General features: G+C 35.2%; 1 protein-coding gene across 1 annotated transcript in view; it reads right to left on the bottom strand.

Moving 5' to 3' along the window:
* The window catches only part of LOC124369659 (ectopic P granules protein 5 homolog), a 335,562-nt gene that overhangs the window by 259,026 nt on the left and 50,475 nt on the right, over positions 1-26,061 (bottom strand). Inside the window, exon 7 of the mRNA XM_046827710.1 lies at positions 8,210-8,433. Within this exon, the coding sequence (XP_046683666.1) occupies positions 8,210-8,433 (224 nt within the window). The remainder of the gene's footprint in view (positions 1-8,209; positions 8,434-26,061) is intronic.

Genomic DNA, 26,061 nt, shown 5'->3' with positions numbered 1-26,061 from the left:
TAAGAGGTGCCACTTGTATCCCTTGGCTTCCAAGTGGAGTTAGGAAAAAATTAAGAACACAGGCTTTTATGTCAAATAAAACCCACATTTTATTACAAAACCTCCTATCTTAAATATTTAGTCATAATCACTGTCAAAAAAGTTTTCTAATTCAATGTTGTCTTCTTCATGATGAGGGTTTTTCCTCACAAGGTTGATCTTCTCTTGATTGGGCCTGTCTTGTTAAAGTATTCCCTTGGTAGTCTAGAGATCTGTAAAATCTGTGGTGAACCGAAGGTACAAATTGCAGCAGATTAAGAAGATCCTTGTACTTAGATGCCTTTATTTTCTTTTTGTTTGTTTTTGGAGGCAAAGGTGGCAGTTGAGTCGGAATCCTTCCTGGGTTCTTAGCGATCATGCTATATTCTGGAAACGGTAAGTCTTTAGTGAAAGTAGTTTTGTAGAACAAAGTCCAAGGATGATTTTTTCTAAATTGTAACCACTGCATCTTACTGATACCCTGTACAGATTTAACATAGAACTTGTGAATGGCTTCCATGGAAACAAAATCTTCATCTGACATCTTTTTTACCAAGAACTTTTTACTTGCTCCGGCAATAATCTCCATCCAATCGTCAGGAACATAAACGCCCCTCTTAGTGTTCCTCTTCATATTTTAAATCTTCTCAAAGTCCCTGTCACAGTGGTTGTAAGAGTGCCCAGTAAGCAGAAACTTCAAATCAATGGTCTCAATGTTAGTTTTTTATTAACAACGTGAAATCAGAACTTTACTGTGATGTGACTCTTGTTCTGGCCCCCACAATTGTCGCTAAAATCTGTCAAGTGGGTTACAGTTGGAGGAAATGATTTTATATACTGCAACAAACAAGAGACAATTTCTTCGCACCCTCTAGAAGCTTGTGCTTCATGCCACATGAACATGAACGCATTACCTGTACAGATATCATGGACGTTGAAATTATAGGTACAAAGTTGACAAGAGTAGTAAATTCTAGTACAAGTTAGTATTGGGGTTGGCAACATTTTTTGGAGGTCAAAGCATATCGCAACATGGGTTGGGTCATCTTTTACCTCCTTTTCGCACGTTCCATTTCAGTTTTAGCAGTCTCAGCTTGATGGAGGTGAAATTCTTTATCTGTAGTAGCAGCTACCTTTGCTTCTTCATCTCCGTGTTCGATGGTGTTTTGCAACTTATCACACGTATTGCAAGTGTCTGTGTGTGGTCGATGGAAAATAAGGTTGAAACAAGTGTTGAAAATATGTCTGTAATAAGATACAGTAGTAGGTTCCACGCCCCGATCTTCACAGAAAAGCTTGTAACATTCATACATCTTTTTTATGTAAAGGTTTCTGTCAAGATACAAGTGCTTGTACCCCTTGGCCTCTAACTAAAACAGCTGATGCTGAAAGTAGTTTTTCATTTTGCCACTAGATCTCAGCATTTAACAGAGTTTTACTTATACCTGTTGTCCACAAACATTTTTAATACACTCAGGATATGGCTTCTGCAGTTAACTTAGAAAAAACCATAAAGTCACTTGTACCCCTTGGCTTCTGACCCCTTCATATATTCTGAAAGCATTGTGCACAATACTACATATTATAATAATATAGATATAGACAATAGACAACTATTTATTGTACAATACATTTTTTGATATCACAATGTAATAAAAACTGGTACATAGTCAATGATTAAAAACTACTTAACTAAACTTATTCTAAAACATTACTTTCATACATATAAAAAAAATCACTTTTGATACATTGATCTATAAAACATAAAAAAACCTTTATTAAATCCAAGGCTAAACCCATTGTACATATTTTTAAAGATATATTTTTACTATTCGTTTTCATCATTAACTATCTTCAAAGAATTCATTTACACCGTAATATGCTACGATAACACCTTTTAGCTGACTGCAGTACAACTAACACTGTACTGCTTCTATCTGGCTGACAAGGAGTTGATTACCCATAAATCAAACACATTTATTTTCAACTTCTGACTAATTCTGACCACTAGAAGTCTGCCAATTACTCGACAAGGTGTCTCAGTGGTGATGAATTGAGTAGTTGCCACTGAGTACCGTATCTAGTAATACACTGGTCTACAGTATCTTACATTTTTGACATGGTTATTGACTACCTTAAATCAATCTAAATTTTACAGTGCAATTCCTTATACCTGACCTTTTTGTAATTACTGATACTCTTAAGAATGCCATCAAAATATACCTGTGGTATATGCTCAATAGGAGTAAAATACTCAGGATTAAAGTGCACTGGTACATGTGAATTGTGGGGTACCATGCTGGCTGTCAGAATATCAGTGAAAAAACTCTTTAAAAAATGTCCTTCAATAAAATAAATGACTGGAAATGCAACAAATGTAATACAGACTCTTAAAACCTACTTTCTCAAGTGACAGCTGATTCAAATATAAGCTTCCCCTGTAACACAAACATGAACAATGGTTCTGACTCTCCAAACATTTCTATTCAAGAACTTGAACATAGCCTAATTGAGAACAACTTTTTTGAAAACACAGCCAGTGAAGAGGGAAAGCTTGAAATGGCTGCAAAAATAGGCTCTGTACTACTCAACGAGAATAACACCTTGAAAGAACAAAACATCAGACTCAAAGCTGAACTTGCTAGCTGTGAAGAACAGATTGAAGAACTTAATAATGAAAAAGAAAGATACACAGAGAGACTAGAAGCACTACAACGCTGTCTAGACGATATGCAAGCTTCACTTGATAGAGAAACCCAACTGCGACGGAAAAACCAAGATACCTTTGATGAGCATGAGTGTAAAATGGGGCAAATAATTGATGATTACATTTGTAAGATGAATGAGAAAGACAAAATAATAAAAACCCTGCAAGTTAAATTTGAAAATCAAATCGACATCAATATGTCCAAAGCAACCATCAGTACCACTTCTCAGACCCAAGGCATCGAGAATGATCCCTCATCTGCAACAACCTCTCCATATCTGCTGCTCCAAATCCTAAACATAAATAAAAAACAAGAAAATATGGAAAATATGATGATAGCATTGTCTTCACAGCTTCAACAGTTGTCTACTAATCAAACAAAACAGCTCAGCAATTTGGATCATTTACCTGTGGAGAGTAAACCTATCTGCACTCAAAATTTAAATTATAACCTGACTAACCCCGGGACAAATGAATCACTGACTTCGACCCCAGGAGCCAGACAAACCTGCAGACAAAAACTGAACAGAAGCACGATGACCAAAGACTACCCAACATCAACCCCAGGAGCCAGACAAACCTGCCGTCAAAAACTGAGCGAGTTGAAAAAACCTTCTACTAACAATAAAAGAAACAATGTTTTCAGTGTTTCCTTACAGGTAGCAAGATTTACAGCTAATATGGACAGGCAAGGGGGTGTGAATCCAAAAATAAAAGTGCTGGTAAAGAAACCAACCGCCAATAACTGCAAAAGTCCGCAGTCACAATGAAGCTCTAGAAGAATTCTTCGTAAAGCACATAGAATTCTACAAAAAAAAAATCAATGACAGCTATAAAAGTAGTGCTATTGAATTAGAATTGCTGCCAGAGCACTCTGAACCTAACCCTTCAGATGAACCTTGCACACAGATGGCAACCTCCTCAACAGGTCCTTTTTTAGAGGACAGCCACCTGAAAAAGGCCAAAGAATAACAATTAACACTCAAAGGCCTGGTTTGGATGGAGAAAACATATTGTCGATTTTCCATCAAAATGTCGACCACATCAGTAACAAGGTGGAGAGATTAAACCATTTATTATCCTCTCTCAAGCCAGATTTGGTAGTTGTCACAGAACACGGACAACATGCAAATAACATCATAAATACGCAATTAAATGGTTATACTCTGGTCTCCGCATTTGGAAGAGTGCATAACATTAAAGGAGGGGTAGCAATTTACAAAAGTAACAAAATAGAGAATGAAACTATAAGTTTGGAAATGGAACATCTCAGTATACCCCTAGTCTGTGAAGTAACAGTTGCCTCTGTCAAACTTTCTGGAAAAGAACAACTTTATATGATAGGTGTATATCGGCCTCCTAATAATCTGATTGACATCACAGCAGAAGCTATCGAGGTCCTTCATAAAGTTCTGGATAACATTCCGACTCACAGCAGAATTATTTTGATTGGGGATATAAATATTGACATTTTAAGACCTACTAGGGAAACTATTATGTTTGATGAATTTCTTTTGTCCCATAACATGACACGACTCCAACTTTCGGCGACCAGAGTATTTCAAGGTCATCAGTCCTCCATAGATGCTATCTGCACAAATGCTGAAATTGATGAATCTCAAGTGAAAATTCTCCATACTGGTATAAGTGACTATTTCGGACAACTTTGTTATCTGCCTCTGTCTGTTGAATCAAAAAAACTACTACCTCCTCTCATCGACATGTAAGTCCAGAGAACTTAACAAATCTCAAACGATATTTGGCTGAGGAATCTTGGACTAATGTACTTCAACAAGATAGTGTGGAAGAGGCCTACAGACAATATTTGAAGACAATAACATACTTTTTAGATCTTACTTGTCCAATCAAGAAATTCAGAGTTGTGGCAAAACCAAAAGCTCGACCATGCTATGACGAAGAAGCTCTCCGCTTAAAGAAAGATTTTCTTAAAGCAAATGAGAGATATTGTCTTTCTGGCAGCCAAGAGGATAAATAAACTTCTACGCAGCTAAAGAAGGCTTACGACTTAAAACTAAGGACCTTAAGACAAGAGGCTAGTGCTGCTCATATTGACAATGCTGCTAACAAAAATAAGGCTGTTTGGGAGATCATAAACAGCGAGAGAAATCATCAGCACAAGGACACAATTTCTGGATTTGACTTCATAGTTAAAAACAGAGACAAAATTGACAACCCTATAGATATAGCCAACAATTTTAACAACTATTTCTCAACTATTGCTGATGAAACTCTCAAACAGAACCTGTGCATTAACCCAACAATGCAATTTGTTCAGAACCCACCTGTTGATGATGTTTTACATAAAATCTCAGACATTAATTTTCAATGTAAACTAGTTGATACAAAAAAATTATGAAAATCATAGGCAACCTAAAAAATAGTTACAGTAGTGGATACGGAGGTATTCCGGTACCAGTGGATGATGTGGAGTTTCTTGCTGATCCACTATTGCATATTGTAAATTCATCGTTTTTATCTAGACATTTTCCAGAGAAACTTAAACAAAAATAAAACCTCTTTTCAAAAAGGGTGACCAATTGGATGCAGCTAATTATCGGCCATTGGCCTTGCTGCCTGTAATATCTAAAATACTTGAGCGAGCAATGGCGAATTGATTGGTTGAATATTGATGAACACATGATTTATTTGACAGCATCCAACATGGTTTTAGGAAGTTTCACATAACACTACAAATTTCACACATTCTTTAGTACGAAATTGTTACGAACCACTTGGGTTATCACAAGCTGTGCTCCCGATTGGTTCCAAAAATGCTCACTAGCGTGCACAAAACCCTAACACTCGGAAGTGCTTTGACTTTTCTTTCACAGTACTTAGATTATGTTGAGGATTTTTTAAACAAAACTGTGATAGGTGATTAAACTTGGGTCCGTCATCACACTGGAATCTAAACAGCAGTCAGTGGAGTGGCAACACACGCAATCCCCAAAGAGACAAAAATTCAAGGTCTGCACAAAAAATCACGTGCTCTGTCTTTTGGGATTGGAAAGAAATTTTGCTGATTGATTTTCTCCCAAGAGGTGAAACCATTAATGCACCAAGGTATTATGAAATCTTAGGAAAACTAAGGAAAGCAATTCAAAACAAACGGAGAGGAATGCTCAGTAACGGAATCGTGTTGCTCCATGACAATACTCGGCCCCATATTGGTTCAACTATATCGTTGGGAGCAGTTCGATCACCTGCCCTACAGCCCAGACTTGGCACCATCTGACTACTAATTTTTTCTGCACATGAAGCGCGAGCTAGGCAGCCAAGGGTTTGAAACAGAAGAAGTAGAAACTTCTGTGGAGTCGTGGCTACATTTGTTGGAGGGAACCTTCTACGAAGAGGGTATAGACAAATTGATCACCCACTACGACAAGTATTTGAACATCGGTGGAAAATATTTTGAAAAATAGTTTAATGTTTGGGCTTTCATGTAGAAATAAAATTGTATCTAAAAAATTGTTTTACTTGTTTTTTTTAAAAAACGTACTTACTTTCTGAACACACTCCATATATATATATATATATATATATATATATACAGGGTGTATATTATGTCTGGAAACACCCAAATATATCCTTTAATAATTTAAATATAAATTTGAAACCTCTTACAATCGTGATAGAGATTGGGCATCTACTTTTTGGAACAATGTTTTGTTATGTCACACCAACGGGGGACGTCCTGCCGAGGGTATCGTGAATATTCTTAATGGAAGCCTATACCTTGTGATACATAATTTTAACCTCCAAGTGCTGGTTAGAACTGCCTTAAGTGCTGGGCATTTTTCAGTATGTTTGCAAGCGTTTAGAAAGTTTTTTTTTATATACTGTTACCTTAATGTAATATACTACATATTATATATCATTATTTTCAGGAAAGATCACAGAATATGATAATAATACTTATATGACTTACCTTTACATGGTAAAATATTGCTGAATGTAAATCTTGACAAAAAAAAAAAAAAGTTTTTATTTTTTCACTTTGAGCTTAGATATCATTTCACCAAAGTTATGAAAATAAAAATCCAAGATATACAAGTTGTAGGTAATTTAATAATGAACCCAAAAGTATATACATCTTATGGGTTTACATATTGACAGAATTCACTCAGAGCAAAAAAAACGATAAATTGTAACACGTAAAAAATCAGTGATATTTGAAACATTGTGTACTACATTGTAACACCTTTCACATTCCTTATTGCACTAGACCTACTTAATTCACTCATTTTTACAATAAAACACAATATAAAACAGTAATAGTCAACTACAACACCAAAGGTATGATGCAAACAACGACGGAACAGCAATAAACAGAACGACCGAAACCGTATGACTTGGAAATAAACATACGCTTAGAAACAGCTGTCGTATAGCGCCGGTCTTTGAGCAAAGACGTGCTCCATAGAGTATAACGAGTTCCGCATTTCTTCTAGTTTAATACTATATAAAATAGTTCGTGATATTCCGTAATATATAGCCACTAGCGTGGTTTAAAGAGATCGCGTTTCTGACATCGCGCTCCGCGAGGTCAGCACTGGAAACAGGTACGCTAACATCGCGCTACGCGATGTCAGCACCTGGAGGGTTAAAGGTAATAGATTACTGAATTGAATGCCACAAACCGCATCTCAAGGGAATTATTCTATCAGAAAATAGAGCATTTTTAGTATTGAAAATTTACTGATGTTCAACAATGTAATTTTAACATGGTTCTTGCCACAAAATGTGTTACACTAATTTTTTAGCATTTTTTTTAAATGTTCAATTAAAATAAAATAAACAATTTATTTTTAAGCTGGTTTCATTAGTACAAATTTACCAGTTTTTATTACAATGAATAAAACTTATGAGTCACTTTCTCTGATTACTTATGAATCTGTACTTGGTGTTTTCCAGTCAGCAGGAAGGTTTAAAGAGACAAAGGTCACTAGCCTATGAGAAACATTATTGTGTTATTAATCATCTGGTCTACAGAACCATGTTAAAATTACATTGTTGAACATCAGTAAATTTTCAATACTAAAAATGCTCTATTTTCTGATAGAATAATTCCCTTGAGATGCGGTTTGTGGCATTCAATTCAGTAAGCTATTACCTTTAAAATTATGTATCACAAGGTATAGGTTTCCATTAAGAATATTCACGATACCCTCGGCAGGACGTCCCCCGTTGGTGTGACATAACAAAACATTGTTCCAAAAAGTAGATGCCCAATCTCTATCACGATTGTAAGAGGTTTCAAATTTATATTTAAATTATTAAAGGATATATTTGGGTGTTTCCAGACATAATATACACCCTGTATATATATATATATACTATATCTTCGAAATACGCGTTCCACTGACATTTTTTGACGGTTAATACACTAAAAATGCTCAACTTAATAATGTGCTAAAAATCAAATACACACAATTTTTTTCTGTCATAAAAAAAATTGGATACCTGAAGAGCTGGAACTGATCTGTAGTATACTGCATAGTGTGTCTGACCAGCCGGCCTAAACGCTTACAGTACTGACGGTAGCGGACTGCTCCGTGGCTACTCAGTCCCTGCTCCAGTAGACCCAGTATCAAACTACAGAAGGCGATCAGTCGTAACATATTAGCGTCTGTCAGCATCTGCGTGTTATACGTATTCTGGTCATCTTGCTGCGTGATATGTAGCACCTATGACAAGGCAAACTCATCACCGACGGATCAGTCAATACATGGGATGGATTATAAAATAGTTAAACAAAATAATATTAGAAGTTTTTTGTAATGTATTAAGCCTCTAATATCGAGAACAGCTTTTATTAAAAACTATACTCGTTGCAATATATTTTTAACTTATGACTTTTCCTTGCATTACGACTTACAGAGCCACAATATAATGATTACAAGGATTGAGTTACACTCAAATAGATATCTTCGCCCACCAAATTTCTATTTAAACCTTATTCTGCCTGTCCTCATGGGCCACTGGCCTGTGTGAGGATCTTATCAAACAGAATAATGGGAAGAGTCAATACAGTACGGTCACAGACAGTATATAGACCTATGCTCTCTAGTCTGACATCTTGGACCATTCGGTCATTGGCAACACAATATTGTGCAAGTAAATTATTTATTTATTTCTTACATATATTATGTAAATTTGATATCTCTTTATGATTAAACAATTAATTTATATCACTAATTAAGAACTGTTATTTATAATTTTGGTTTAGCAAATGTTGACTAGATTTTTATTTTGAATGTGAATATTTTTTCCTGTAACTATAGATAAACCGAATCTACACATTTTTTTATTCAGATTTTCTTACAAATGGCCAAATACCAAAAAATATAATTCTGATTCTGATTCTAAAATTGACTGATAAGAGAATCTTTGAAACTTCAATATTGCTAACTGTATAGGATATCACAATAAACACCCATCACTAGGATTTTGTATTTTGTACAAGATTCAGATTATTCCAATACTTCTTCTTATTCCCCATTAAAAAGTGGTACTCTGAATCTACCTCATATATGTTTTTATTTGTTGCTACAATCATCTTATTTAGTAAATATTACTAGCAAAATTGTTTTGATCCCTCAGGTGCAGGAAATAGTAATAGAAAAAGAATTTGAATGTTGTGTATCAGAATTTAAAATTCGGAATTATTTTTTTGTTTTGGCTTGTATATATTAGTCCCCTGACTATTGTTATGTAAACTCTTTTCTAAACAAATTGGAAACCCTCATCGATTCTCTTTGCAATAAATACATGAATGTGTTAATTACCGGAATCTAAACATAAATGAGTTAAAAAAAGATAATATATACCATAAGTTTTAGGGTTAATTGTAAGACAGGGCATTATGGCCCTAAATTCGCCCATACAAATAAAGTCATTTGAATGTGAATAATTTTTGCAATATTCTAAAAATGTACAATATGGATTATAAAACAGATTTTCCAACTAGAGTAATTCACAATTCAAAGTCAGCCATAGATAATTTTATTATAAATATTAAAAGTAATAAGTTATTAGCAGGTGGTTCAGTGACCAAAATTGCGGATCACGATGCTCAATATCTTAGGATAATGGACATTCACATTAGTCATAAAAATAACACTAAAAAGCATATAGAAAGTTTGATAAATGTAATTATGAATTATTTTTGTAATATCTCAAAGCTGAAAAGAGGTTGGAAGTTTATCAGGCCCCTGTAGAAAACAAGTATGACATATTTCATAACACATTTTTCTATTGTTTTGATGTCAGTTCCCAAAAGTAATAGTTACAGAAAAACCATTCAAAATTGGTTAACAAATGATCCGAGGATAAAAAAACTGAATTGGCGGAACTAGAAAAGATGTTTAGATCCTCAAAAAAACATAAGTTTTAAACCAACCATTGATAAAAAAGAGATCACTTAATCAAAACATCACCAACACAAAAGATTTATGAGTAACAAAATCTTAGGATCCTCAAATAAAGGTTCAGTAAAATTTATCAAGAAACCTTTAACACATTTTATTAATTCTTCTCTTATTTCAGGACATTTTCGCTCAAAACTAAAAATATCGTAAGTCATCCCAATCTTTAACAAAGATGATACGAAAAACGATTCTTGTCATGGACCAGTGTCGATTCTACCCTGCTTCTCAAAAATCTTTGAACGTATTGTTTATAATCAATTACTTAAATTTTTAGAATCAAATAAATTATTAGATGAAGAACAGCATGGGTTTTTACCAGTCAAACCAACTGTTACAGCAAGTATAGCATTGAAGATATTATAAATTCAGTTGATACCAGAAAAAAAGTTATAGGTATTTTCCTTGATTTATCTTGTGCCTTTAACAGTGTATCCCATGCAATGTTGTTAAACAAATTCAAAAATTTAGGAATAGTAAAAAAAAAACTAAATTGGTTTACTTCCTATAGACAATAGACAATAGACAATTTTCTTTATTTACATATTCATAGAGAATAGTACATGCGTAATAAGACAAAAGTTGTGGTTAGTAAAATGTATACAATGTAAAAAGTTTTTGTGTCATAGTTATATAATACAAAGTTGTTTTTTTTTATGTCCAGAGGAAGCTCTTGTCTTGCGCTGCATTGTGTCAGGTGCTCAAGAATTCGGACTCTGAATAGTAGGGCCTTTCTTGCAGCCATTTTGTTAGTTGGTTCGCGAAACACTGAAGTGGCTGATTTCTTAGATGATCGGGCAGGTGGTTGAAAAACAGCGCTCCTTGGTATGAGGGTTTCTTCTCAGAGTGGCTTAAGCGGTGTAAGGGCAGGGCGAAGTTTGTGGCATTTCTTGTGTTATATGGATGTAGTTCCTGATGTCTTAACTGCTGTGAAGTGACTGCATGCAGAATAGTTTCCCGGATGTAGAGTGAGATTGTTGTGAGAATTTTTAGTTGTTTAAAAGATTCCCGGCAACTTTCTTGGTGAAGTAGTCCTGCTAGGCATCTAATTGCTCTCATTTGTAGAATAAGATTCTTTCCCATGTTGGACGCTGATGTTCCTACTCAAGATACTATTCCGTATCTTAGGTGCGTTTCGAAAAGAGCAAAGTAGGCAACTTTGGCTACCTCCATGCTACATACTTGTTTAATTCTGCCAATTACATAGATACTTGAGGAGAGTTTCTTACTTAGTTAGTCTATGTGTGGCTTCCATGACAATTTCGAGTCAATTGTGATGCATAGATATTTGGTCACATTGCTTACTTCCAGGTCCAAGAGAGGTGCTAAGTTTGTAATTTTGTTTTTTTGTGTTGAAAACTATTTGTACGGTTTTATTTTCATTTAATACTAGGTCATTATTTGTGCAATATTGTTTAGTTTGGTTGAAGTATGCAGTCGTGTTTATTGTGAGCATTTCATTGACTTTATACACACATTTTAAATTTAATTTTAACACTTAGTCTAGATTTTGTATAGGCTAGTGAGTACTATTGCTTAATAGAATTAAGTTTTTAAAACACTCTTGTGACAAATTAGTCAACTAATAGTTTCTAATATTGACGATGTCTATTGCTTGTTATGTGACTTGCCGAAGGATAAATAAATGTCTTTAATGTTTATTAGAGATGGTAAGCACAGTGTCATCTGCATACATTATAGTAGAACAGACATCATCCAGGCAGTTTGGCATATCATTCGTGAGGAGGAGGAAGAGCACCGGCCCGAGCACGGATCCTTGAGGCACCCCTCTTCTCACTTCAGTTGTTGCTGATTGAATTTTAGTTTGTATAATTTTGGGTGTGATTTATTTCTACCAGTTGTTTTCTTCCCTTGAGGTAGCATTTAAACCAATCTGCTTCTTTACCTCCTACGCCTAGGGCTCTTAGTTTTTGTAGTAGCTGATCGTCATTGAGGCAGTCGAAAGCTTTACTAAAGTCAAGGAACAGGCTAGTTACTGAACATCCTTCCTCTAGTTGGTCTATGATGTGTTCTGTCAGCTGTACCAGGGCTGTTGTTGTTGACCTACCCCTAAGGAATCCATGCTGTTTGCTTGTAAGTTGATTATGCTGTTCGAGATGGTTTAGAAGTCTGGCAAGGACAATTTTCTCAATTATTTTGGAGAATGTCGGGATGAGTGATATTGGCCTGTAGCTGCCAGGTTCACTTCGTGGTCCTTTTTTATATTTTGGCGGTCTTCAGAACAGTTGGGAAGATACCTTGCTGTAGGGATTTATTTATTATATTAGTTAGTGGTATTATCAGTTCTTCTTTACATCTTTTAACCAGCGACGTAACTAGGGGGGGGCACGCGGGGGCATGTGCCCCGGGCGCAAGTTGTTGGGGGGGGGCGCCAACACGGCCACAGATTTTTCTAATAAAAATTGTTTGAAAATATTTTTTAATGCGAGGTGTGTTGCAAAAGAAAATCATTATATTTATTATTTTTTATTTGATTTAAGTCTAAGAAAATGCCAAAGTGAAATGATGAATGACTATCTGACTATTTACGAATCATGTTTACGGTCTGCATGAACTTGTACAGAACGAGTATGGGCACACTGTGTTATCTGTGGAATGACTCACTAGGACGGGCGCGGCGTCAGACACTTCCTTCCCCTCCCGGCTCCCACCCGCAGCTCCCCCCATCCCCTCTCACCGCACCACACATGCCACATTGCCACAAACACAACACATCGATGCTCGCTGGCCTGACCTTGACTAACAGGACTAACTGCGTATGTTGTGCAGTTGTGCACTACTATTGTTGACAATAGTTCATACTTCTACTTCATTATATACATCATCAGTGGTTCGGTTCACGTAAAGTGGTTGCGGAGCTGTTTCTTTGAGTGTTACTAGCAATATTATTTTCGTGTTTGTGAATATTAGTCCATGTCGAAAAAACTGTCTGGTGCGGAAAATCGCAAAAGAGCTAAAGAGAGAAAAAAGAAGCACATCAATCCTCCAGTCTCTTCTATCATCATGGCTGAAATGAAACAAACAGTAAAGGTAGGTAAGATAGATACAGTACTTTGTTACTTTGTATTTATTAACTAATACAGAATTAATGATTAACTTATTGAAACCTTAAAAATATATCATAATTAACTTTTCTGTAACTGTAGCAGCCGTACTATTGATATGAATCTGTGTTTAAAAAAATATATAATTGAACACAGGGTTTAAGCTTTCTTCTTCTTAAGGCTATTTCTTAGAAACGCTAACAAGCAGCAAATCTAGTCATCGTCACACTTGAAGACGACATTTCGCTTTACAACCAAGAACTAAGAACGTCATAATTTATTTTAAAAAAAATAGTATAGTAGGAGATGCTTTGTCGGCAGTATTGTTTAATTTAGCGTTAAACTATGCTTTTAGATAATACGGCACAATTTAAACAGCTAAGTTCTACCACAATTTGACAAATATACCAATAATATTATTTTATCGAATGAAGGTAACTCGAATTTTTTTATTTTTTCAGATGAAATCAGCTGTAGTACAAGTACGACTTTTGAAGATGGAGGGTCATCAGCTGATGCAGTCCAAGACGTTTTGTTTTCAATACTAATGCTAATCTTGGTACGGAAAATCTTCAGCTGGAAGAACTTCCAGTTGTACCAACGGTCACCCAGGATGACGTCGAGGGTGAAGAGATCGAGATGTTTCAACCGCAGCAGCAAAAAGTATAATAATGGTACGTCTACGAGTTTGACAACTGATCCAACCCATGGTGAGTCTACTAAATCTATTGATCTAAAAGATCCGGGGAAGTTGGGCCTAATACCATTTCGGATGCAGACAGATGTTTTCTCGTATCGAGATTATTGAAATGAAGGGAAAATAGAACCTGAACTTAACAATACTTTAAGAGATGGGAGACAGTTGACTAAAGAGTGGTTTACAAAAATTATGCCTAATGGCTTAAAAGTACATCGAACATGGCTAGTCTATAGCAAAATCAAACAATTCCTTGTATTGTATCCCATGCAAAAACTTTTTTTCGCACACTGAACATCAACATCCACATAAGATTTCTGCTTTAGCCAAAGATGAAGGGTTCACTCAGTGGAAGAAATTGAGTGAACGGATTCCTGAGCATGAGAACTCCTTAAATCACAAACAGTGCTTTGTGCTTGGAAAAATTTAGAATCTAGTTTAAGTAAACGTTCTATTACTGGCATTGACAAAGAACTACAAGACATGATTGCACTTGAAGAGGCACACTGGAAGGGTGTTTTGTATGCTATCATTGATGTAATCTTACACCTAGCAAAAGATGGCAGCCCATTACGAGGCTCCAATGAAAACCTGGATTTCAGTGACCCTAGATGCGGTAGGTTTTTGAACACTATTGAACTAGTATCTCATTACCATGCACCTCTGAAAAGAGCACATTCTTCGCCATAAAAAAGGCCAAGTCAGTTTACTTTTTCGCCGCTCATCCAGAATGAATTTTTAGACATTATTGCAGGAAAAGTCAGAAAGGAAAACATATATTTGGTGACATCAAGGCTTCAAAAATACTTTTCAATTATGTTTGACTGTACTCCCGACGTAAGTCATTTGGAGCAAATGTCCTCAAGTCCTTCGTTATGTGAAAATCACCGAACAGGGTCCGGAGGTAGTGGAGAGTTTTATTGATTTTGTAAAAGTTGGTGAAAAAACTGGATTGGGTCTTTCGCAAGAAATTTCAGAGAAAAATCAAAAAAGATGGCTTAGATTTGAAGAACTGCCGGGGCCAGTGCTATGGACAATGGTTCGAATATGGCTGGCAAATACAAAGGCGTCCAATCTAGGATTCTTGCCGAAAACAACCTGGCTTATTTTTGTGCCTTGCGCGGCTCATTCCTTAAATTTAGTAGGTGCAAATGCTGCTAGTATGTCAGGGGAGGTACAGTCATACTTTGGAACTCTTAACTGCTTGTACAATTTTTTTTGCTTCCTCGACCAATAGATGGGAGGTTTTATTAAAACATGTCCCTCTATCTCTAAAACTACAAAGTAACACCAGATGGTCGACTAAGAGGGAAGCTGTACAAGTTATATACAAGCATCTAGGTAAAATTATAAATGCTTTAAATGACCTCAGAACCAGCCTAACTAACCTCAGATGAAACAAAAACTGAAGCAGCTAATCTTTGAAAAATGTCAAGCAGTTTGAGTTTATAGTTCTCTCCTGTTTTTGGTACAAGCAATTGACCCGCATTGACATTGTGAACAAGCTCCTACAAGTGGAGAATATCACCATACATAGATCGGGCCAAACACATCAGTCGATTGATCTCTGAACTAGACTCGGAAAGGGCAAAACTATTCAAAACGCTGCAATGAAAGAAGCCAAAGAAATGGCAACAAATCTTGGCCTTGATCCTCATTTCAAAGTAGTTCGAAAGAAGAAGAAAACAAGCGCATGTTTGATGAGAATGCCGAAGATGAAGCACCTGAATTCTCAGAAGAGAAGAAATTTCAACAGCAGCTATTAGAAATCGTCGATCGCATTCTTTGTGAACTCAGAGAAAGATTCAACTCTATTCAAAACATAAATCATTTGTTTGGTTTTCTCAACGGAGCTAGCTTTGGAACAATGAGTGGGGATGACCTAAAAGGCTAAAGCAATTGAATTAGCCTCCAAATATAAAGAAGACTTGGACAAAGACGAATTGGCAACTGAAGTGGAAAGTTTCAAATACCATGGTTTGGATTTAGTACCAAATATCCAAACAGCCAATTCGATTGATCTTCTGAAATTTTTGTGTAGTGAACAAAATGGAGGATGTATATCCAAACATAATGACTGCCTTACGGATCTTCTTGACAATTCCGGTTTTCAGTGGCTTCGAATGAAAGAAGTTTTAGTAAACTTAAAATAATAAAAAAATTATTTACGGAATTTGACAGGGCAACAGAGGCTGACAAACCTAGGGATTATTTCCATTGAGCACCAGGTAGCCTCAAAACTATGCTTCCAGTGAGATGTCAGTACATTTGCTGCAAGAAAAGCCCGAAAAGTTAAATTCTAAGAACAATTAAATGTTTAAATCAATATTTTAATACATAATTTACTATCATAAGTGTTTTAGTATAAATGGTGTTGTTTTGAAATAAAACTATTTGTTTTTGAAAATACGTATTCTATTATTTACCAAATATATTTAGGCCTATATACTTTGAACTTGAGGTTGAGTATTTTAAGATCAAGATTCAAGATAGTATTAATGTAGCGTACCCGGTACCGATGGAACACACCACACTTTTTAAGAGGAGTTATAAGGAATTAGTTTCAGTTCAATTGGTGGGGGGGAGGGGCGCCAAAAATAGGTGTTTGCCCGGGTGCTGAATAACCTAGTTACGTCGCTGCTTTTAACTAGTTTTGCGGATATTTCATCAATGCCAGAAGATGTTTTTGGCTTTAAAGAGTCTATAGCTTTTTTTACTTCTTCGCTTGTTGTTAAGTAGAACTGTAATTTCTCATTTGTGACTGGAGCTGGGTCAGGGTTTGCAGAATTAGTGTTACTACTGTTTGTTTGGAGTGTGTTTTCTGATATTGTTGCAAAATATACATTAAGGGAGTTTGCTATTTCGTGTGGGTCCTTTGTTGTTTTTCCATTTAGCTGAAGACTTAGCTGATCATTTGTGTTAGTATTTGCTTTTCTTTCATTATTTATTGCCTGCTACAGCGCTTTTGATCTATTTTCTGCTTGGTTAATGTGTGCTGCAGTTGGTTCTCGCCTTAGGTGTTTCAGTCTCAAGTCATATTCTCTTTTCCTCTCCACTGTTTGTGCTTTATGTTTTGCTAGGCCTGTACGCTGTTCTATTTCTAAAGCACTGATGTACACATTTTTCAGTTGGTTGCATTCGTCATCCCAGACCTGTCTTTTTTATTTTTTCTTCCTTTGACTAGTTTCAGAGGGCAGGTTTCAATTTAGTATAAGTTGTAGTGCACTGTGAAAGGAGTTATAGGCATGGTTGACATCTTCTTCCATTAAGATCTGATCCCAGGTTTGTGTTTGTAGTTTTTCCTTGAACCGTGTTAGTTCTCTATTGGTAAATAGTCTTTTTCTTTCCTTAACGGTTTTTTAAATTATTTTTGATGTTTTAAGGTAAAATATTTGTGCTGTATGGTCAGATAAAGCCTGTCAGGATGATGGATGTTTTTATGCTCTCAGGGTCTATGTTAGTGCAGATCCAGTCTATTGATTTTTTCAGTTTCACTTGTGATGATTCGCGTAGGAGGGAGATTCATTCTCACAATGCCATATGTAGCAAGAAGTTCTTGAAGTTTTGTGTTGTCATTATTTTCCGTGAGATTGTCCACATTAATATCTCCCATGAGTATTGTTTGTTTGCTTGAGCTCATGATTCTATTTAGTTGTTCGGTTAGGACTTCAATTGAACTGTCTAGTTTTGCCCTTGGAGGTCTGTAGACGCCCAGTACTTGTATATTTATCTTTTTTTTCTTTATTTCAAAGAGGGCAGTTTCACATACAATTTCTGATTCAGTTCCGCTTGTTTCAATGAGCGTTATTTCCTTCTCCTGTCCTTTTTTTCACGTATCCAGCTACTCCTCCTTTGATGTGATCTTTCCTTGCGAAACCTCCAGCAAGTGAGTAGCCTTCAAGGCAGGTTGTGGCAAGGTTTTCTTGTGATAGTCCGTGTTCAGTTTCTATTAACAGGTCTGGTTTTTCGCTGTTTAAGAGATGGGCGAATCTATCTAGTTTATTAGCTAGTCAGTTTATATTTTGATATATTATTTTTATGATGTTATGGTTGCTATGTGTTTGATTTTCCTGAGGGCCGAGTTCCAGAGGGTCCGGGTTTTGTGTTTTATTTTCGGCTTGCGTCTCTCTTTGGGAGCAGGACTTTGAACTAAAAAATGGTGTTCCAGTATTTGCGGCTCAGGATGTAGGTTTGTTTGTATTTTGTCTTTGTCCGTGGTTGCAGCTGAGGTTGTTTGTTGGTGTGGATTTTCAGTGCATGAGTTCTTTGTGTATTTGAGGAGCTCTTCTTTACTCAGGGTTTTGGCTTGCTTGATCCACTTGCTTATTGTGTCATTTTGACACGCAGTGATGTAAAGAAAAGATTTAGTGTGTCTTTAAATAGCAACAATGCAGTGCGCTTGTGAGTTGTAGATGTCTTCCTGTTTGTTTGAGGTACGAATCACGATTACGTTTTCTGCTTGTCTTCCTTGAAATTCATGAATGGTGGAAGTGTTTTTGTAGTCTAGACTGATGAGGTAGTGTTTTTCTGATTGTTTGAAGACAAGGTAGGTAGGTATGTGGAGGGTTTGCTGGGTTTTTTTCAAGACTTTGTGTTCCATCAAAAGACTGCAGCGTTAGTTCATTTGAAGCTTTGTTTGTTGTGTTAATTTCCTGAGGATAAAATTTTGAAAGTACCGCTGCCGTGCTTAATGTGCATCTATGGGTTGTACTCAGTGTGTCAGATATTGTTGCTATTTCAGCGATGTTATGGAACTTGACTTCGAGGGATTCTGTTCTATTGATGTACAGGATTTGATTTAAGTCCCCAACGAGCACAGTTTCTTTTGCTCCTGCAAGCACAGCCGCATATATTATTTCACCTGCATGCAGCATTAGGGCTTCATCTACTATATGCCTTTCATATTTTTGTCCCTGTTTTAAATGTTGTGTCAAGTTTATTATAAATGAGTGAACCATTCGGAATGTGTCATTTATTTTAGTGTTGTTGATGTTTGGGTGTGTGTTTCTAAACCTTGTGGTGACTGCCCACCACATATATCAGACCGCCAAATCAACGATTAGGACCGGTCTTTCTGATAAGCCGCGTGCTGATGGAGGACCGGTGGTCTGATAAGAGAGTCTAGATTGAGTGACGGAAGAGCGAAGACGTCTGATCGGCGAGTGGCGGTGACGGAGATTTTACTTACCTGTCGCATATCTTAGTTAAATTATTTGTTTGTGGTATTGTGTGTTACACTATGGATTGATTTAATAATCAAGGGGGGGGGGTTAGGTGCCGGAAAATTATAGGGGGTGATTGTAAATTCTAAATTGTTAGTATGTTGGGGCGGGTTTTGTCGTGATGGGAGGTCGGCATGGGGTTGGTGTTGATATGTGTAAATTATCTTTGGCAGTTAATAAATTGTTTTACGATTTACTTTTACTGATTCGTCCTTAAATTATAGCTTTAAATACTTATCAAAGCTGGCAGGAGGATATTGTGTAATTAGGATTATGGTCGCTCCACGGGCTTCCTCGTGCAGGCGGCTACAAGGCTAGTCCTGCACGGTGACACGTTGCTTCCAAAAACCCATACAACTCGTTACAATTGGTAGCTGGCGAAAACTATAAATTTTATTGAATCAAATTATTTTACATCTGTTTTCAAAATCTTTGGTTAACTAAATTCTTAATACTTCATTTCCAAATCTTATATAAAAGTTTTTTAATAGAACCTAAAACAAATCATTCGACATTACATAACTTTTCTAAATTGAATATGTTCTACACTTATTACTAAACAAGATAATATCAATCTGTTTATTTTAAAGAATATTTTATTATCAACAGATTATTATTATCGCGAAACATTAATTAGTTTGCCTTTTAAATTGCTGTGTGGTTAGTGTTGCATGTTTTAATACCCAATTCTTTAGCATTATCCACAGATTTTCATGGTTGTGTAAATTGTGTTATAATCACTAACAATTATCTCCTGCCAGCAATTAAATTATTTAACCATACTTATGATTTTTATGTATTTCTTCACTTTGATTATAATACAAAAATCGATATAATTAGTTTCCAACACAGCCGACACCACGCCGACAGTTGAGAATTGGCTTACATTTCAAAATTATTTTATTTCAATTAATATTAAAAAACCTTTCATTTTTCCATTACAAACATATTAATTATGAATGATTTATTTTGGAAAGTTTTCGGCCATATTTTAATAGACATATATACGAGTATATAACTAATAAAAATGGGGAATTGGCATTATAACAAAAGTAATTACATTACAAAATTATTTTGTTTAAATTTGTACTAAGAAACTTTTATTTTGCAAACATATGAAATATTAAACATCAACACTTAATTTCAGTTATATTTGGTAATACTTCTAATAGTCAGATATGTAATTAATGTAAAACAATTGTTCAAATGGCATATTTTCAAATTAAATCAAAATTTCAATTCCAACAGCTATGCTTGGATAAGTACATATACAGACAATACTGCTAGTCTATAAGAATACAGAGTTGCGATTGTTGTGAAAGTTTGCATAGAGCTATATAAACGAATACAACTGGATTGAGCTAAATTTATTTCAAGTATCCAAAAAAAAAACTATAAAAATACCAAAAAATGCATAAAATTACATAAAATGTACAAAAAATAAGTAAATGTCAGGATACTTTCAAACCAGTAAATGCTCACTTTCGCAAATTTATTTCTTTCCCATATCCACTGCACGGTGTGTTTTATTCAGGCAAGCTTTGGAAAACACTAAATTTTATATAATTTAATCTTATTACAACAGTAATCATCATCTTATTATAATAGATATTAGATACTAGATGGCTGGTTTTGTAGTTTTACTGATTAATTAATGATACATTTATTACTATTTATTAATTTATACATTGATGATACGTTTATTACATTGGCAGTCAATAAGGTCTCTTTTATTCAAACCATACTAAATTATTTTAGAGTTTCCGTGTTTACAAAATCGATCTTTAATGATTATAACAGTAAATACCATTTTAAATTTACAGGAGTAATTTCACAAATAAATTGGGAGGTATGTTTTAACGGCAATATCAAGCCACAATATTATATTTTCATACTATTCTGTTGATTGAAAACATTCAAAATTATAGCTCTCATTGAAATATATTTAATCATATCTATTAGGCCAATAAAACTTTATTTTAGATTAATATTGATCAAAATTATAACTTTTATTCAATCGATATAATTTTAAAACCACTAGCAAAATGAGTTCATATTATATTTTGGTTCCAGGATAAGGGTGTACTCAGTTAAAGTTGGGTAAAGTTGTATTATACTGTTAAATACCATATATTTTTGTCTGTTATCCCAATGTTTCATAAATGTCTGCAATTTAGTATGTTATTTTCAGAGCTACAACATGCTACAATATTAGTAAGTACAAATTATATATTACGTCTCTCTATAATAGCAATAAAGCTTACATTATTTATATCCTCTTCACCAAGATTTGAAAAGGTAAGTTAACTGATAGTGCGGTAGTATAGTTGCTGGAAATAAATCTAATCTTATCGCTTTATTATCAGTATCGGAAGTAGGCCCTATTGTTTGCCTTCTGCTGGGATTTTACAACATGCTTTGAGTTTACTTAATTTATTTATTACGCTCATTTCAAACTTTGGTCTTTCATATTATCGTGAGAAACTCTCGGACAGGAAACACTTGAGAAAGTGGAAGTTGTGTTTTAGAGTTAAATAAAGTATTGAAATCAATTGAATTATTGAATTTAAATTGTAACATGTTAATTAGTACATACATAAATAATTATTATTCTTATTTATTGTAATCCTGTAGATATTGAAACTTTGGATATTTTTTCACTGGGTTAATAAAGTAATTAACTTATACGATAAGTCGAGTAAAGTTATGATACAACAATTAATGAAAATTAAAAATTAAACATTATAGATTTTCCTGTTTATTTGCGTGTTTGGAATATCTCTTATATATATGCATACTGTTGGTAATGAATGGTTTGATTTAAACAATGGTTTATTCGCACCCGTTATAGAGATTTGTCTTTAACTAAAATTAATATATTTTAGACTCGGTATAACTCATGCAATTTAATATATTTCTTGCCTCCTATTTTTAGAAAGCCCTACGCCTCGCTCTTACATAAATTAAATGAATAATTCTCATGTAATTCAATTAATGGGTGACTCACTAGCCCGACGTTATTTTTTCTATTTAAGTAAGTTCAAAAGTTCACAATTAAAGCTTGAGACAAATTTTAGTTTTTCAGGACTTAAAGTATGTGATTTAAAAGATAAAATCAAATCACAACGACCTTTTTTAAATTCTGATTACCCTCTATTCCTGCTGATCGGCACGAATGATATTCTGAACGCCACGCCTGTTGACATTTTAAAGCAACAATTTGTAGCTCTATTGAAATGCATTCGACGGCTATGTCCAAATTTACACATTCTAATCTCTCAGCTTCCGGTTTATCCTCGTATTCAACGGTGCAATCACACAATTAATAAATTAAATGCCTTCAAATAGTTTTTATCTTCATTGAAGACGGTAAACAACATTATTGTTCCTACTCCCACTGTCATTTATAATCGAAAGCTATTCCATAAATTTTACCCACATTTGGACAGACTAGACAGCGTACATTTTAACAATGAAGGGTTTTTACTTTTAACAATGTTATTGAAAGATATATTAAAAAAAAAAAAATAAAACTCTTGAAACCAGTTATTAAAACCAGCCAAAATAGAATATAGACTTGTTATTTTAAAACTGAATTAAATGTTTCATAGGTTTAATATACATACTGTTATTATTTTTTCTGTAAAAAAATACTTTAATGCCAGTAACTTCTTTGTTTAAAGGTTATTTTTTGACGATGGAAGGATTGTGAAGGAAACAGGATTTTTCCGGACATTTGCCATCGTTCAGTGAAACAAGAAAACAGTAACACTACGTTTCGAGATCTGCAAACCATCCGCCTCACAATGGAAGTGGAAGTCCAAAACAAGCTTCCCTTTTTGGATGTGTGTGTATTAAGAGATAGGGATGTCCTTAAGACAACTGTTTTTCGAAAGATAACACACACAGGAAAATATTTAAATTATCAATCCAACCATCAAAAATCTGTCAAAGAAGGAGTAGCCTACTCGTTGTTTGATAGAGCAAAGAGCTTGTGCTCAGATAAAGATGGACTAAAAGAAGAATTTAAGAAAATTGAATCGGATCTCAGAAGCAATGGATACCCTCAATTAGTAATTAATAAGTGCAAACGAACCAGAAGAATCATTCCTGAGTCAGAAAAACAGAATTGTGATAAATTTGCGTTTATGTCAATCCCTTATGTGCCGGGATTATCGGAGAAAATTAGAAGAGTAGGTAGAAAGTACAACATTAGAACCGCGTTTAAAACACACAACACTCTTAGACAAAGTCTCGTAAAAACAAAACCAAAAAATGGCACACAGGATTCCAAAAAACTGTGTTTACAGTATAAAATGTAGCTGCAATAGGGAATACATAGGCGAGACAAAAAGACCACTAAACGTAAGGATAAAAGAACACAAAGAAAACACGAGAAAGGGTTTCACAGAAAAGTCAAAAATTGCACACCATTGTTGGTCCGAAGACCATCATATGAATTGGGATGAAGCCCACATAATACATCGGGAACCACATTTCTTCAAAAGGAAATTAATTGAGGCAACATACATTAAATTGGCAGACCAACCAATCAGTCAACCATCAGTCGAGATTAGGCCGCTTTGGTTGCCAATTCTAAAAAATGAACTAAAGAGAAAACCAAAAGTATCAAACGGATCGGATATTTGTAATAAACCAATGCGGAGTCACAATATGGTTTTAAGAAGTTCATCTCGCATGAACCAATAATAACGAAAGGGCCCATTCCTGTTCCCCTTCCCTTGTATTTCCGCCATCTTGTTTTAGCCAGTCGTCACGATTGCCATTGGCTAGTCCCTCTGGTCAGTCGTAGGTGGTCAGTAGACGAGTGAAGACGCATTGTGACCTGTATTCCGTAGTTTAGTTTTAATGATTAGTGTTTTGTATAGTTTTGTATTAAGTGCATGTCTTTAGTGTTAGTGAAGTTGACAACAACATGTAGGTTGTGATTCCTGACTGAGGCGTGCCACAACGCTTTAGTAAGATTTGTTTATTTTAACTTAGTTTGTAATTATGTATTAGGTTAGTTCTTTACCTGAAGAAGAGATCAGATTGCAGATCTCGAAACGTAGTGTTACTGTTTTCTTGTTTCACTGAACGATGGCAAATGTCCGGAAAAATCCTGTTTCCTTCACAATGCCAGTAAGTAATAAAAGGGTGTCTATAAGATAAAATATGATGCATATATAAACCTTAAGTAATAATATTACTAAATATAATAATTTATATCTATCCAATTGAATATTACGCTTAAAATAATTGGCCACTATAATAAAATTGAACTATCAAATGAAGCACTCAATTATTGAAGTAATTAATTAATAACAAATATATAGTAAAAATTAAACATACAACAATATTAATTGGTAGACCCCCTTATGGTTACAATGGTACTGAATACCCCTCCATCTTTACATAATAAATAGTATTGTGATATTAGTATTGATATAATTTAGTAATTGATATAATTTATTTATATTGAGTCAAGCATAAATAAGATGTTAGAGTGTGAAGATATCCTCAAAGAAGACTTTAGTGTCACTGATCCACCGTATGAATGGGAAAAACGCCCTAAAGGACTGGCTTGGGTAAATCTACTAAATGCATCTCAGGCCAAAGAGCAGTGCTTATGTTGGGGAATAACTCCAGCACCTAAGTTAGAGAGCAATCGTGTTCTACTAAAAGAGCGTATCAGTGGAGCCAACTGTCAAGCAACTGTTCTTAATCCAACAGAGTCGTCTACTAGCCATACAACCACAGACATTCAGAGTCCCGTAACCGATTGGATGCAAATAGTCCACACAACGGCAACCGCTGTGGGAAACCAAATTGCGTCAGCCTTGTCACAGATGCAGGGGACTTCACCGTCACCCTCGACATCACGCGCAATGTTGCCCCCTGTGTTAACTGATTTAATTACAGCTTTACCATCGCTTGATGGAATAGTTATTAGAAAACTACTCGATTTTGTTATAAAATTTAGGGAAATTTTGATGCTAAATTTAGCTAATCCAGACAGCGTCATATTAGCAATTTTACCTAAAACTACAGGTCAATTAAGAAATATCTGGCTACAAGCTATTTCATCAAAACAGAATCCAGAAATTCTAATTACCACCGTACTCGATACTTTTCTGCCTACTAGAGCTCGTCAACAGGCGACGGTCGAACTTATATATAGAACCCAGAAACCAAATGAAACACTGGTTAGTTTTATCAATGATATCAGACCGTTAGCAGAATTGCTTATACCGGCTATTTCACCCCAGGAGATGCTTGAAATTGTCATTACAGGAATTAACCCTCAAACCAGAGCTCGATTAGCGGGTTTTCCGGCTCCAGCCACCATTTCTGAATTGTTGAGCTTAGCCCCCCGATTACAAGTAATTCAAAATACGGAAAACCGGTTCACACAAGATTTAAATTCACCGGAGTATTATCAACAAACTGGACCACAGGTCCATGGTGGACGTCAACTAAACCAATCTTATAGACAAATAGGGAGAGACAATGTAACTTATAATCGATATCCCTTACAAGATCAGCAAAATAGTTTTCATAACCGCCGCAGTCAATCGGGACAATTTACTCAACATAGACCTCCTTTTCAAAATATGAATACAAACAATAGGAATCAACTACATCATCAATTCTCCAGAAATCAATCTCAACGTGGGTTTTTAAACTACAAAAGAGGGTTCTAATGGGCGGAGACTCCCCTCTTCTAACTTTAACCGCCCGTTTTGATAAAATCAAGCCAGCAGTGAAGACACCTTTCACCAAGTCGGCTCAAGCTCCTTCTTTCCCGGGAGTTCAGTTTTGTACAGTTCCTTTGACTTTTCACAAGTTAATCATTAATTCTTTGGTAGATTCGGGTTCTTCATTCTCCATTATATCGAATGCC

This window comes from Homalodisca vitripennis, chromosome X (genome assembly GCF_021130785.1).
Source record: "Homalodisca vitripennis isolate AUS2020 chromosome X, UT_GWSS_2.1, whole genome shotgun sequence".
Classification (NCBI taxonomy): Eukaryota; Metazoa; Arthropoda; class Insecta; order Hemiptera; family Cicadellidae; genus Homalodisca; species Homalodisca vitripennis.
This window is presented reverse-complemented; position numbering and strand designations above follow the sequence as displayed.